At 38.9% G+C, this 17780-nt stretch overlaps 1 protein-coding gene across 3 annotated transcripts in view; it reads left to right on the forward strand.

Annotated features, from left to right (window-relative positions):
- LOC138329648 (protein sister of odd and bowel-like) overlaps positions 1–17014 on the forward strand; it is a 108772-nt gene extending 91758 nt beyond the window's left edge. The window contains exon 5 of one of the 3 annotated variants that reach the window (XM_069276849.1): positions 15739–17014. In XM_069276849.1, coding sequence (XP_069132950.1) covers positions 15739–16070 — 332 coding nt within the window. In that variant the 3' untranslated portion in view covers positions 16071–17014. Of the gene's footprint in view, positions 1–1136; positions 2709–15738 lie in introns of those variants that run through there. The other 2 variants (XM_069276833.1, XM_069276809.1) reach the window with 2 other exon arrangements.
- The last annotated feature ends 766 nt before the right edge of the window (positions 17015–17780 follow it).

Here is a 17780-nt window from a genome sequence, read left to right on the forward strand (position 1 = left end):
AACCCCCATTAATTTGTATCATGTGGTGTTATAAACCTCATCAATTTGTATCATGTGACAGGGAAACCCCCATTAATTTGTATCATGTGGTGTTATAAACCTCATCAATTTGTATCATGTGACAGGGAAACCCCCATTTATTTGTATCATGTGACAGGGAAACCCCCATTTATTTGTATCATGTGACAGGAAAATCCCATTAATTTGTATTGTCTGACATGGAAACCTCATTAATTTGTATCGTCTCACAGGGAAACCCCATTAATTTGTATCGTCTGACAGGGAAACCCCATTAATTTGTATCGTCTGACAGGTAAACCCCATTAATTTGTATCGTGTGATAGGGACTCCCTACCCACCCCCCAACCCCCCAAATAATTTGTATTGTGAGACAAGGAACCCCCATTAATTTGTATCATGTGACAGGGAAGAACCCATTTATTTGTGTCATGTGACAGGGAAACCCCCATTAATTTGTATCATGTGAAAGGGAAACCCCCATTAATTTGTATCATGTGACAGGGAATCCCCCATTAATTTGTATCATGTGACAGGGAAGAACCCATTTATTTGTGTCATGTGACAGGGAAACCCCCATTAATTTGTATCATGTGACAGGGAAACCCCCATTAATTTGTGTCATGTGACAGGGAATCCCCCATTAATTTGTATCATGTGACAGGGAAGAACCCATTTATTTGTGTCATGTGACAGGGAAACCCCCATTAATTTGTATCATGTGACAGGGAAGAACCCATTTATTTGTGTCATGTGACAGGGAAACCCCCATTAATTTGTATCATGTGACAGGGAATCCCCCATTAATTTGTATCATGTGACAGGGAAACCCCCATTAATTTGTATCATGTGACAGGGAATCCCCCATTAATTTGTATCATGTGACAGGGAAACCCCCATTCATGAATGTCTACTGGTTGATTTATATATACTACTATTTATCCATTGTATTAGTATTATTGGCTCTCTCCTTGTAGATTTTATTCAGTTTATCTCCTATGTTGTGTTCTAATGATGCCTGTAAATTTGTGTATATTATGCTATCTGTTTATGTTGTTATGTATATATAATGATATAGCAGTGTTGATCTCACTTTAGCCTACGGTTCTCTTTTCCAGTCGAGACCGATGGAGGAGAAGTGGGTCACCCTGGAGAAGATAGCCAAGCCTCATACTGCCCTATATGTAACATTCCGTTCAAATCAAAGAAACGATTGGCCAACCATATCCTGTTACACAACGGTCGACATCGCTGTACCCTCTGTGACATCCACTTCCTCAGTAGAGATAGGCTCAAAGATCACATGCTGGATGTCCATGGCAACCAATTCTTCCATTTTTGTTTTGACTGTGGAAAAGCCTTCAAATCTTACTCTGGCTTCAACGACCACAACAAAACAAACCACGGCACGGGAGCCCACAAGTGTGATGTCTGCGGCAAGTCTTTTTCCTGTAACAGTCGACTGCTGGTCCACAAACGTAGCCACTCCAATGAGCGGCCATTTGTGTGTAACCGATGTGGCCGTCGATATAAACATAAGAAGCCCTATAGGGATCACATATGCATGTACCAGGCTCCTGAGTGATAATCCAGACTTTGATGTCAAGTACTAGCGACTGTTTCACAAAGATTCGTGATTACAAATATTCATAAATATTTTACGAAAAAGTTAATTTTAGAGTAAAAAGTGATCATCAGTTCTAACTATGTGCCGTATAACTGAAACGTGAGTTTTACTTCAGGATTATGCTGAAAGTTACAGTCTTTTGTCATTATAGAATTGGATTGTATATATCACAGACTTCAACAATGAGTAGCGTTGTATTTATGTTAAATTTACTGCACACAGAGGAATGTTGTGAAAATCTTTTATCAAAACAATATGCATATTAGAACAAGTTAAAACTATGTGTACAATTATCTCTGCACCTTCTGGTGTGTTTTAAAATGTTCAATTCTGACTCAAAATTAGAACTTAAATGGAAATCATGTTCTCTTTAGTGGTTGTTGAAAAAAGCAAGAATATATGATACTATAAATTTAATTTTCTGTGATAAGTTATGATATTAAGGTGGAGTTTTTAGTGTATCTAGTACTGTCATAGGTATCATGAAATGCTTAGTAATTTATAAAGATTTAAGCAAAAGTTACAAAAGTTGGTAAGTAACACAACTTTTCATGACTAATTTTGACCATTGTTAACTGTAGTTTTCAAGATTTATACTGAATTAGAAATAAACTTTCAAGAAAGTTCAAGATCAGAAATAAAAAATAGTAGAAACGGTTTAATTGAGGTAAATGAATAAGTAATGATAATGTGTAGGTCTGGTCGGTTTTGCTTTATTTATTTGCTACCTTCACTACATATGTCCTACATGCAGTATTGGTCATTTAAGAGAAATTCACGCAACCTATAATGAAACATAAATGTCTGAATGTTTGAGTGGCGAAGAGTCTGAATGTTTGAGTGGGTAAGGGTCTGAATGTTTGAGTGGGTAAGGGTCTGAATGTTTGAGTGGCTAATGGGTCTGAATGTTTGAGTGGCTAATGGGTCTGAATGTTTGAGTGGCTAATGGGTCTGAATGTTTGAGTGGCTAATGGGTCTGAATGTTTGAGTGGGTAAGGGTCTGAATGTTTGAGTGGGTAAGGGTCTGAATGTTTGAGTGGGTAATGGGTCTGAATGTTTGAGTGGGTAAGGGTCTGAATGTTTGAGTGGTAAGGGTCTGAATGTTTGAGTGGGTAAGGGTCTGAATGTTTGAGTGGGTAAGGGTCTGAATGTTTGAGTGGGTAAGGGTCTGAATGTTTGAGTGGTAAGGGTCTGAATGTTTGAGTGGGTAAGGTGGTCTGAATGTTTGAGTGGCTAATGGGTCTGAATGTTTGAGTGGTAAGGGTCTGAATGTTTGAGTGGGTAAGGGTCTGAATGTTTGAGTGGCTAAGAATCTGAATGTGTTACCATTGATTTAGGCAGAAAGCTTTAGAAGCTATGCCTGTTGCTATACACTAGTGAATATTTAAGATCTACAATTAACCCATTCTAATCTATAAGAGTTATCCCTCTTCTGACAGAGTGAAACAAAGGGAGTTAACTCTGACAGAAGAGAATGCCAATCACCCTGAACATCTGGTGAACAACTTCGGGAAGCTTCCATGTACACTACAGACTGTATACCATATTCGGCATAATTAACGCCCAGAGTGATTAAAAAATTGTAATAAAGGGGGTACTTGTTAGTGAACCAAAATGTACTCTTTCTGTGCTCATGACACAATAATCTGTTACAGTAAACATACATATGCCTTTTAACCTTTGAGGTGCATTATAATGGCATGGTTCACATGTAGAGACCTGCAGGTTCATGTTAAAGGCATCACATGTTGTAAGCCATCGTTATATCTATGGGATGCAGGTGTTTATACAACTTCAACTCCTTTTCCAACAAAGGGGAAGAATGCTTATAAAGGCTCATCATGTAACAGCAACTTAGACAGACATATGTATAGACAGAATGATTGGCTCATCATGTAACAGCAACAAGACAGACTATAGACAGAATGATTGGCTCATCATGTAACAGCAACAAGACAGACTATAGACAGAATGATTGGCTCATCATGTAACAGCATCAAGACAGACTATAGACAGAATGATGGGCTCATCATGTAACAACAACAAGACAGACTATAGACAGAATGATTGGCTCATCATGTAACAACAACAAGACAGACTATAGACAGAATGATTGGCTCATCATGTAACAACAACAAGACAGACTATAGACAGAATGATTGGCTCATCATGTAACAGCAACAAGACAGACTATAGACAGAATGATTGGCTCATCATGTAACAACAACAAGACAGACTATAGACAGAATGATTGGCTCATCATGTAACAACAACAAGACAGACTATAGACAGAATGATTGGCTCATCATGTAACAACAACAAGACAGACTATAGACAGAATGATTGGCTCATCATGTAACAACAACAAGACAGACTATAGACAGAATGATTGGCTCATCATGTAACAACAACAAGACAGACTATAGACAGAATGATTGGCTCATCATGTAACAGCAACAAGACAGACTATAGACAGAATGATTGGCTCATCATGTAACAGCAACAAGACAGACTATAGACAGAATGATTGGCTCATCATGTAACAGCAACAAGACAGACTATAGACAGAATGATTGGCTCATCATGTAACAGCAACAAGACAGACTATAGACAGAATGATTGGCTCATCATGTAACAGCAACAAGACAGACTATAGACAGAATGATTGGCTCATCATGTAACAACAACAAGACAGACTATAGACAGAATGATTGGCTCATCATGTAACAGCAACAAGACAGACTATAGACAGAATGATTGGCTCATCATGTAACAGCAACAAGACAGACTATAGACAGAATGATTGGCTCATCATGTAACAGCAACAAGACAGACTATAGACAGAATGATTGGCTCATCATGTAACAGCAACAAGACAGACTATAGACAGAATGATTGGCTCATCATGTAACAGCAACAAGACAGACTATAGACAGAATGATTGGCTCATCATGTAACAGCAACAAGACAGACTATAGACAGAATGATTGGCTCATCATGTAACAGCAACAAGACAGACTATAGACAGAATGATTGGCTCATCATGTAACAGCAACAAGACAGACTATAGACAGAATGATTGGCTCATCATGTAACAGCAACAAGACAGACTATAGACAGAATGATTGGCTCATCATGTAACAGCAACAAGACAGACTATAGACAGAATGATTGGCTCATCATGTAACAGCAACAAGACAGACTATAGACAGAATGATTGGCTCATCATGTAACAGCAACAAGACAGACTATAGACAGAATGATTGGCTCATCATGTAACAGCAACAAGACAGACTATAGACAGAATGATTGGCTCATCATGTAACAGCAACAAGACAGACTAGATGCCACAGTAACAACAACTATAGACAGAATGATTGGCTCATCATGTAACAGCAACAAGACAGACTATAGACAGAATGATTGGCTCATCATGTAACAGCAACAAGACAGACTATAGACAGAATGATTGGCTCATCATGTAACAGCAACAAGACAGACTATAGACAGAATGATTGGCTCATCATGTAACAGCAACAAGACAGACTATAGACAGAATGATTGGCTCATCATGTAACAGCAACAAGACAGACTATAGACAGAATGATTGGCTCATCATGTAACAGCAACAAGACAGACTATAGACAGAATGATTGGCTCATCATGTAACAGCAACAAGACAGACTATAGACACAGAATGATTGGCTCATCATGTAACAGCAACAAGACAGACTATAGACAGAATGATTGGCTCATCATGTAACAACAACAAGACAGACTATAGACAGAATGATTGGCTCATCATGTAACAACAACAAGACAGACTATAGACAGAATGATTGGCTCATCATGTAACAGCAACAAGACAGACTATAGACAGAATGATTGGCTCATCATGTAACAACAACAAGACAGACTATAGACAGAATGATTGGCTCATCATGTAACAACAACAAGACAGACTATAGACAGAATGATTGGCTCATCATGTAACAGCAACAAGACAGACTATAGACAGAATGATTGGCTCATCATGTAACAGCAACAAGACAGACTATAGACAGAATGATTGGCTCATCATGTAACAGCAACAAGACAGACTATAGACAGAATGATTGGCTCATCATGTAACAACAACAAGACAGACTATAGACAGAATGATTGGCTCATCATGTAACAACAACAAGACAGACTATAGACAAAATGATTGGCTTATCATGTAACAGCAACAAGACAGACTATAGACAGAATGATTGGCTCATCATGTAACAGCAACAAGACAGACTATAGACAGAATGATTGGCTCATCATGTAACAACAACAAGACAGACTATAGACAGAATGATTGGCTCATCATGTAACAGCAACAAGACAGACTATAGACAGAATGATTGGCTCATCATGTAACAGCAACAAGACAGACTATAGACAGAATGATTGGCTCATCATGTAACAACAACAAGACAGACTATAGACAGAATGATTGGCTCATCATGTAACAGCAACAAGACAGACTATAGACAGAATGATTGGCTCATCATGTAACAGCAACAAGACAGACTATAGACAGAATGATTGCTCATCATGTAACAGCAACAAGACAGATATAACAGAATGATGGCTCATCATGTAACAGCAACAAGACAGACTATAGACAGAATGATTGGCTCATCATGTAACAGCAACAAGACAGACTATAGACAGAATGATTGGCTCATCATGTAACAACAACAAGACAGACTATAGACAGAATGATTGGCTCATCATGTAACAACAACAAGACAGACTATAGACAGAATGATTGGCTCATCATGTAACACATGTACACAACAAGACAGACTATAGACAGAATGATTGGCTCATCATGTAACAACAACAAGACAGACTATAGACAGAATGATTGGCTCATCATGTAACAACAACAAGACAGACTATAGACAGAATGATTGGCTCATCATGTAACAACAACAAGACAGACTATAGACAGAATGATTGGCTCATCATGTAACAACAACAAGACAGACTATACACAGAATGATTGGCTCATCATGTAACAAGACACAAGACAGACTATACACAGAATGATTGGCTCATCATGTAACAACAACAAGACAGACTATAGACAGAATGATTGGCTCATCATGTAACAGCAACAAGACAGACTATAGACAGAATGATTGGCTCATCATGTAACAGCAACAAGACAGACTATAGACAGAATGATTGGCTCATCATGTAACAGCAACAAGACAGACTATAGACAGAATGATTGGCTCATCATGTAACAGCAACAAGACAGACTATAGACAGAATGATTGGCTCATCATGTAACAGCAACAAGACAGACTATAGACAGAATGATTGGCTCATCATGTAACAGCAACAAGACAGACTATAGACAGAATGATTGGCTCATCATGTAACAGCAACAAGACAGACTATAGACAGAATGATTGGCTCATCATGTAACAGCAACAAGACAGACTATAGACAGAATGATTGGCTCATCATGTAACAGCATCAAGACAGACTATAGACAGAATGATTGGCTCATCATGTAACAAGAACAAGACTGACTATAGACAGAATGATTAGCTCATCATGTAACAGCATCAAGACAGACTATTGACAGGATAATTAGAGAGATCTTAGTCCCGTATCTTTATAGTTGTGTAATATAGCTTATTTATTTGTGGAATTATAGAATAATTATTGAATGTTAGCAAATATATACATATATATTTTGTACTTATTCATCTTTGTGTATCATGATTTGTTACGTTTTAATTTTTGGTGTTTCTTTAGCCGAAGGAAAGTCTTTTTAGACTGTTTGTCTTGTCTTAGTGTGTAGTTCAGCTTGATCTGTATCCTTCATCATGTTCATTCTGGTTCCTTTAACCCTTACTTCTCCCGTTGTCCATACATTTCTATCTTCTAATGTCTCAAACATTAATTAATTATGAAACCTATTTTTCATTTTCCATTTTTAGCTCACCTGGTCCGAAGGACCAAGGTGAGCTTATGCCATACCATGGCGTCCGGCGTCCGGCATCCGGCATCCGTCGTCCGTCGTCTGTCCGTCCATCCGTCAACAATCTCCATAACCGACGGTCTGATTTCAACAAAATTTGACTGGTAGCATCCTTATGGGCTACTAAATGAAAATTGTACAAATGATCGGGCTGACCCCCCAGGGGCCTGAGGGGAGAGTCAAAAGGGGTCAATTTGGCTATTTCCATTTAAACGACTTCTTCTCTGAAACTAAGCATGGGATAGCACCCAAAATGCAATGGTAGCATCCTTATAGGGTGATGATTCAAAATTGTACAAATGATGGGGCTGACCCCCTGGGGGCCTGAGGGGCGGGGTCAAAAGGGGTCAATTTGGCTATTTCCATTTAAACGACTTTTTCTCTGAAACTAAGCATGGAATAGCATCCATAATGCAATTGTAGCATCCTTATAGAGTAGGGATTCAAAATTGTACAAATGATGGGGCTGACCCCCAGGGGGCCTGAGGGGCGGGGTCAAAAGGGATCAATTTGGCTATTTCCATATAAACGACTTCTTCTCTGAAACTAAGCATGGAATAGCATCCATAATGCAATTGTAGCATCTTTATAGGGTGGGGATTCAAAATTGTACAAATGATGGGGCTGACCCCCTGGGGGCCTGAGGGGCGGGGTCAAAAGGGGTCAATTTGGCTTTTCCATATAAATGATTTCTTCTCTGAAACTAAGCATGGGAAAGCATTCATAATGCAATGGTAGCATAGTTATTGGGTGGGGATTCAAAATTGTACAAATGATGGGGCTGACCCCTTAGGGGCCTGAGGGGCGAGGTCATAAGGGGTCAATTTGGCGATTTCCATATAAATGACTTCTTCTCTGCAACTAAGCTTGTGCTATATAAATATAGCACCCATAATGCAATGTTAGCATCATTATAGGGTGAGGATTCAAAATTGTGCAAATGATAGGGCTGACCCCCCGGGGGCCTGAGGGGTGGGGTCAAAAGTGGTCAATATGACTATTTCTGTATAAACGACTTCTTCTCTGTAACTAAACATGGGATTACGCTCATAATGTAATGGTAGCATCCTTATAAGGTGGGGATCCAAAATTGTGCATGTGATGGGGCTGATCCCCAAGGGGCCTGAGGGATGGGGTCAAAAGGGGTCAATTTGGCTATTTCCATATAAACAACTTTTTCTCTGCAACTAAGCATGGGAGAGCACTCATAATGCAGTGGTAGCATCCTTATACGGTGGGGATTCAAAATTGTACAAATGATGGGACTGATCCCCCGGTGGCTGAGGGGCGGGGTCGAAAGGGAGCAATTTTTGCTGTTATCATATGAACGACTTCTTATTTGCAACTCAGCATGGAAGAGCACTCATAATGCAATAGTAACATCCTTATAGGATAGGGATTTAAAATTAAACGGTATGGCAAAGTATAGGGCTGACTCCCTGAGGCCTTAGATGCGGGGCAAAAAAGGTCAACTAGGCTACTATTTTCATACAAATTACTTCCTCTCTGAACCTTTGTATTGGATAGCATATTTGTATTGTATCTATAGCATCATTATATGGTTGTATTTCAAAATTAAACAAATTTTGGAGTCGATTTTACTAATTTTTTTAATTGTAAGAGTCTTTGTGATAATAACAAAAAACCAAAAAAAAACAGGTGAGCGATACAGGCCCTCTGGGCCTCTTGTTATATATATGTTAACATGAAACTGAATTTTCCAGCCTATTTACTGATTATTAATCACAGTTTGGATTCAGCTTGAATAGATACCTGAGGCAAATCTTGTTGATATACTTGTAAATATTGTAATTACTTTATACCATTATAGTAGTTGCATTTTAACAATTGTTTGTCTCGTTAATTTCAAAGATTTTAAATTTTGTGTACTATTATTTGCTTTCTGAATAAAATTCAGGTATAACAATGGGTGTCCTTGAGATTTGTTGTTGTTCGCAGGCCTCTAAAGGTCTTCATTAACATTCTGTGTTCACAAGGCAAGGTCATCAAAGTCAAACCATGTGAGTTTTAACATTGTAATGATGTAAACAATATCATGTACATTATGTTAATGTGGGGATACACAACAGGGTATGTTGATGTAAGGATACACAACAGGGTATGTTGATGTAAGGATACAAAACAGGGTATGTTGATGTAAGGATACACAACAGGGTATGTTGATGTAAAATATACATAACAGGGTATGTTGATGTAGGGATACACAACAGGGTATGTTGATGTAAGGATACACAACAGGGTATGTTGATGTAAGGATACACAACAGGGTATGTTGATGTAAGGTATACACAACAGGGTATGTTGATGTAGGGATACACAACAGGGTATGTTGATGTAAAATATACACAACAGGGTATGTTGATGTAAAGTATACAATACAGGGTATGTTGATGTAAAGTATACAAAACAGGGTATGTTGATGTAAAGTATACAAAACAGGGTATGTTGATGTAAGGATACACAACAGGGTATGTTGATGTAGGGATACACAACAGGGTATGTTGATGTAGGGATACACGACAGGGTATGTTGATGTGGGGATACACAACAGGGTATATTGATGTAGGGTTACATAACAGGGTATGTTGATGTAGGGTTACACAACAGGGTATGTTGATGTAAGGATACACAACAGGGTATGTTGATGTAAGGATACACAACAGGGTATGTTGATGTAGGGATACACAACAGGGTATGTTGATGTAAGGATACACAACAGGGTATGTTGATGTAAGGATACACAACAGGGTATGTTGATGTGGGGATACACAACAGGGTATGTTGATGTAAGGATACACAACAGGGTATGTTGATGTAAGGATACACAACAGGGTATGTTGATGTAGGGATACACAACAGGGTATGTTGATGTAAGGATACACAACAGGGTATGTTGATGTAGGGATACACAACAGGGTATGTTGATGTAGGGATACACAACAGGGTATGTTGATGTAAAGTATACAAAACAGGGTATGTTGATGTAAGGATACACAACAGGGTATGTTGATGTAAGGATACACAACAGGGTATGTTGATGTAAGGATACACAACAGGGTATGTTGATGTAAGGATACACAACAGGGTATGTTGATGTAGGGATACACAACAGGGTATGTTGATGTAAGGGATACACAACAGGGTATGTTGATGTAAGGATACACAACAGGGTATGTTGATGTAGGGATACACAACAGGGTATGTTGATGTAAGGATACACAACAGGGTATGTTGATGTAGGGATACACAACAGGGTATGTTGATGTAAGGATACACAACAGGGTATGTTGATGTAAGGATACACAACAGGGTATGTTGATGTAAGGATACACAACAGGGTATGTTGATGTAGGGATACACAACAGGGTATGTTGATGTAAGGATACACAACAGGGTATGTTAATGTAGGGATACACAACAGGGTATGTTAATGTAAGGATACACAACAGGGTATGTTAATGTAGGGATACACAACAGGGTATATTGATGTAAGGATACACAACAGGGTATGTTGATGTAAGGATACACAACAGGGTATGTTGATGTAAGGATACACAACAGGGTATGTTGATGTAAGGATACACAACAGGGTATGTTGATGTAGGGATACACAACAGGGTATGTTGATGTAAGGATACACAACAGGGTATGTTGATGTAGGGATACACAACAGGGTATGTTGATGTAAGGTTACACAACAGGGTATATTGATGTAAGGATACACAACAGGGTATATTGATGTAAGGATACACAAAAGGGTATGTTGATGTAAGGATACACAACAGGGTATGTTGATGTAGGGATACACAACAGGGTATGTTGATGTAGGGATACACAACAGGGTATGTTGATGTAGGGATACACAACAGGGTATGTTGATGTAAGGATACACAACAGGGTATATTGATGTAAGGATACACAACAGGGTATGTTGATGTAAGGATACACAACAGGGTATGTTGATGTAAAGTATACAAAACAGGGTATGTTGATGTAAGGATACAAAACAGGGTATGTTGATGTAGGGATACACAACAGGGTATGTTGATGTAGGGATACACAACAGGGTATGTTACACAACATGTAAGGTTACACAACAGGGTATGTTGATGTAAGGATACACAACAGGGTATGTTGATGTAAGGATACACAACAGGGTATGTTGATGTAGGGATACACAACAGGGTATGTTGATGTAGGGATACACAACAGGGTATGTTGATGTAAAGTATACACAACAGGGTATGTTGATGTAAGGATACACAATAGGGTATGTTGATGTAAGGATACACAACAGGGTATGTTGATGTAAGGATACACAACAGGGTATGTTAATGTAGGGATACACAACAGGGTATGTTGATGTAAGGATACACAACAGGGTATGTTAATGTAGGGATACACAACAGGGTATATTGATGTAGGGTTACACAACAGGGTATGTTAATGTAGGGATACACAACAGGGTATATTGATGTAGGGTTACATAACAGGGTATGTTGATGTAGGGTTACATAACAGGGTATGTTGATGTAGGGATACACAACAGGGTATGTTGATGTAAGGATACACAACAGGGTATGTTGATGTAGGGATACACAACAGGGTATGTTGATGTAGGGATACACAACAGGGTATGTTGATGTGGGGATACACAACAGGGTATGTTGATGTAGGGTTTGTTTGTTTGTTTGATTAATTAATGTCCTATTAACAGTTATGGTCATGTAAGGACGGCCTCCCATGTATGCGTTGTGTTTCATGTATGTTGTGCGAGGTGCATGTTTTGGGAGACTGCGGTATATTCATGTTGTATCTTCTTGTATAGTGGAACTGTTTGCATTTTATAGTGCTATATCACTGAAGCATGCCGCTGAAGACACCAAGCAACACATCCCAACCGGTCACATTATACTGACAACGGGCGAACCAGTCGTCCCACTCCCTGTTTGCTGAGCGCTAAGCAGGAGCAGAAACTACCACTTTTATAGACTCTGGTGTGTCTCGGTCAGGGGACAGAACCCAGAGCCTTCCTTACAGGGGCAACGCTCAACTCAAGGCCAAAAGTGAGGCGGTGCCAAGGGAAGCATTAGGAAAGATAAAGTTATTAGGAAGAAGAGAAAAGATAAGATCCTAAATTTAGCCGCCTTTTACGATCATGCAATAGGGGCAGCAGGTACAATTCTAACACCCTACCTGCAGGGCCATTGGCCATGTGTAGGGATACACAACAGGGTATGTTGATGTAGGGTTACATAACAGGGTATGTTGATGTAGGGATACACAACAGAGTATGTTGATGTAGGGATACACAACAAGGTATGTTGATGTAGGGATACACAACAAGGTATGTTGATGTAGGGATACACAACAGGGTATGTTGATGTAGGGATACACAACAGGGTATGTTGATGTAGGGATACACAACAGGGTATGTTGATGTAGGGATACACAACAGGGTATGTTGATGTAGGGATACACAACAGGGTATGTTGATGTAGGGATACACAACAGGGTATGTTGATGTAGGGTTACACAGCAGGGTATGTTGATGTAGGGATACACAACAGGGTATGTTGATGTAAGGATACACAACAGGGTATGTTGATGTAGGGATACACAACAGGGTATGTTGATGTAGGGATACACAACAGGGTATGTTGATGTAAGGATACACAACAGGGTATGTTGATGTAGGGATACACAACAGGGTATGTTGATGTAGGGATACACAACAGGGTATGTTGATGTAGGGATACACAACAGGGTATGTTGATGTAGGGTTACACAACAGGGTATGTTGATGTAGGGTTACACAGCAGGGTATGTTGATGTAGGAATACACAACAGGGTATGTTGATGTAAAGTATACACAACAGGGTATGTTGATGTAGTATGTTGTAGGGATACACAACAGGGTATGTTGATGTAGGGATACACAACAGGGTATGTTGATGTAGGGATACACAACAGGGTATGTTGATGTAGGGATACACAACAGGGTATGTTGATGTAGGGTTACACAACAGGGTATGTTGATGTAGGGATACACAACAGGGTATGTTGATGTAAAGTATACACAACAGGGTATGTTGATGTGGGGATACACAACAGGGTATGTTGATGTAGGGATACACAACAGGGTATGTTGATGTAGGGATACACAACAGGGTATGTTGATGTAAAATATACACAACAGGGTATGTTGATGTAAAGTATACACAACAGGGTATGTTGATGTAGGGATACACAACAGGGTATGTTGATGTAGGGATACACAACAGGGTATGTTGATGTAGGGATACACAACAGGGTATGTTGATGTAAAATATACACAACAGGGTATGTTGATATAAAGTATACACAACAGGGTATGTTGATGTAGGGATACACAACAGGGTATGTTGATGTAGGGATACACAACAGGGTTTGTTGATGTAGGGATACACAACAGGGTATGTTGATGTAAAATATACACAACAGGGTATGTTGATATAAAGTATACACAACAGGGTATGTTGATGTAGGGATACACAACAGGGTATGTTGATGTAGGGATACACAACAGGGTATATTGATGTAGGGTTACATAACAGGGTATGTTGATGTAGGGTTACACAGCAGGGTATGTTCAAGTTGATGTAGGGATACACAACAGGGTATGTTGATGTAGGGATACACAACAGGGTATGTTGATGTAGGGATACACAACAGGGTATGTTGATGTAGGGATACACAACAGGGTATGTTGATGTAGGGATACACAACAGGGTATGTTGATGTAGGGATACACAACAGGGTATGTTAATGTAGGGATACACAACAGGGTATGTTGATGTAGGGATACATAACAGGGTATGTTGATGTAGGGATACACAACAGGGTATGTTGATGTAAAGTATACACAACAGGTATTATGTAAATGTAAAGTATACACAACAGGGTATGTTGATGTAAATATACACAACAGGGTATGTTGATGTAGGGATACACAACAGGGTATGTTGATGTAAAATATACACAACAGGGTATGTTGATGTAGGGATACACAACAGGGTATGTTGATGTAGGGATACACAACAGGGTATGTTGATGTAAAATATACACAACAGGGTATGTTGATGTAGGGATACACAACAGGGTATGTTGATGTAGGGATACACAACAGGGTATGTTGATGTAGGGATACACAACAGGGTATGTTGATGTAAAATATACACAACAGGGTATGTTGATGTAAAGTATACACAACAGGGTATGTTGATGTAGGGATACACAACAGGGTATGTTGATGTAGGGATACACAACAGGGTATGTTGATGTAGGGATACACAACAGGGTATGTTGATGTAAAGTATACACAACAGGGTATGTTGATGTAGGGATACACAACAGGGTATGTTGATGTAGGGATACACAACAGGGTATGTTGATGTAGGGATACACAACAGGGTATGTTGATGTAGGGATACACAACAGGGTATGTTGATGTAAAATATACACAACAGGGTATGTTGATGTAAAGTATACACAACAGGGTATGTTGATGTAGGGATACACAACAGGGTATGTTGATGTAGGGATACACAACAGGGTATGTTGATGTAGGGATACACAACAGGGTATGTTGATGTAGGGATACACAACAGGGTATGTTGATGTAGGGTTACACAACAGGGTATGTTGATGTAGGGATACACAACAGGGTATGTTGATGTAGGGATACACAACAGGGTATGTTGATGTAGGGATACACAACAGGGTATGTTGATGTAAAATATACACAACAGGGTATGTTGATATAAAGTATACACAACAGGGTATATTGATGTAGGGATACATCAAGAAAAATTAAATAAAGAAAAATTATAACACTTAAGGACTTATTTCCACTAGGACAATTGTGCATTTTAGAAGATTTTATTTAGAATGATTATATATTGATTATATGTTTGTCACTTCTTATTTTAGTGTTATGTTTGTTTATCAATCAAATTTGTTTATATGGTTATTAAGAATAACTTTGTTTTGTGTGTTTCAGATCAGATGAGTTATCCCCCTTCCCTGGAGCGTGACGGAGGCCACCAGGTGGCTGTGGGACTGTCTGATTGGCCAGATATATTGAATCCTGTGGATCACCAGTTAATACGCATGCAAGGCCTCAATCGAGCTTGTGGCTTTTGTAGAATTAGCCGTAACAAAACAAAACAAGGGTATGCGAGGAAATCGTACTACGAATGTTCAGTGTGTAACGTACCACTTTGTCGTGGCAACTGTTTTGACCGTTATCATGAACTTGTTAATGAACATCGACAATTTCCCTGCTCAGTAAAAGCAATGTATAAAATGTTACTGAGAAAGTTCTCCCATTAGCTCCTGAGGATTCCTGAAATGTTCCTGGACTGTTTTTCTCAACAAGTATCTCTGTAGATGTTAATGATGCATCTGTTATCAGACAATGGTACCTGAGTTTGTTTTACTCTCGACTCATTATCATTTTTTGTAATATTCATAATACAACCATGTTCTTTCTTAATATTTTCAATTTTATTGATTTGTTATATGTATAGTGGGTTATGGTAATCGATTTGTAAATACTACTATGTTCAATGTGTTTAATTTGTATTGTTTAAAAACTTATTGACTATTCTGATATGTTTGAATGTTATCTTATTTACCTTTTAGATGACTAACATCATTATTGGTGTAAAGATCTGTGTCAAGTATTTGTCATTGAGCTCAACTTTGATGGTTGAAATTACCATGGTCAATTAGCTTGACTGTGGTCAGTAAGCTAGACTGTGTTCAGTGACCTTGATTGTGGTCAGTGAGTTTGACTGTGGTCAGTGAGGTTGACTATGGTCAGTTACATTGTAGCTTGACTGTGGTCAGTAAGCTGGATTGTGGTCAGTGAGTTTGACTGTGGTCAGTGAGCTTGACCGTGGTCAGTTAACAAGACTGTGGTCAGTGAGCTTGACCATGGTCAGTTGACATGACTATGGTCAGTGAGCTTGACCGTGGTCAGTTAACATGACTGTGGTCGGTGAGCTTGACTGTGGTCAGTTAAAATGACTGTGGTCAGTGAGCTTGACCATGGTCAGTAAACATGACTGTGGTCAGTGAGCTTGACCGTGGTCAGTTGACTTGACTGTGGTCAGTAAGCATGACTGTGGTCAGTTAGCATGACTGTGGTCAGTTAGTTTGATTGTGGTCATTCAACTTGATTCTGGTCATTGCTTTTCTACTGTTTTGTTACTTATCTTTTTAAATTAGTTTGGTGTCAACATGAAGAAAAACTAACATTTGGGTTATTACAAAATAAAAGTTTTGTTCATCTCTCTGAACTTGTCTTCATTAGTGCCCTGTCTGTAAAACGGAAATGAATTCAGTGTTAGTGTCCTTCTGTTTGTCTGTCAGATGTTGGCTTCCAGACATTGAAAATCAGTGTTGATTAGAATTACCTTTGCTTTCTTATTCCTCAAGCAAAATCACAACTTTTAACGTACGTGTATGAGAAACAGACATGTATTTGTGTTTTTGACGATATGCTTCAATGACATACATGTAGCACTATGGAACGGGCAAGAGTTAAACTTAACAAGAGTCAGGGTCATACATGTAGGATATACTACATACACAGGGAGTCGTGTTAAATGACCCTGGCTGTTAATAGGACGTAAATACATGTATGATATATATACTACATACACAGGGAGTCGTGTTAAATGACCCTGGCTTTTAATAGGACGTAAATACATGTAGGATATATATACTACATACACAGGGAGTCGTGTTAAATGACCCTGGCTGTTAATAGGACATAACTACACGATATACTACCTACACAGGGAGTCGTGTTAAATGACCCTGGCTGTTAATAGGACGTAAATACATGATATACTACCTACACAGGGAGTAGTGTTAAATGACCCTGGCTGTTAATAGGACATACTACATACACAGGGAGTCGTGTTAAATGACCCTGGCTGTTAATAGGACGTAAATACATGATATACTACCTACACAGGGAGTCGTGTTAAATGACCCTGGCTGTTAATAGGACATAAATACACGATATACTAC

Source organism: Argopecten irradians, chromosome 8 (genome assembly GCF_041381155.1).
Source record: "Argopecten irradians isolate NY chromosome 8, Ai_NY, whole genome shotgun sequence".
NCBI classification, from domain to species: domain Eukaryota; kingdom Metazoa; phylum Mollusca; class Bivalvia; order Pectinida; family Pectinidae; genus Argopecten; species Argopecten irradians.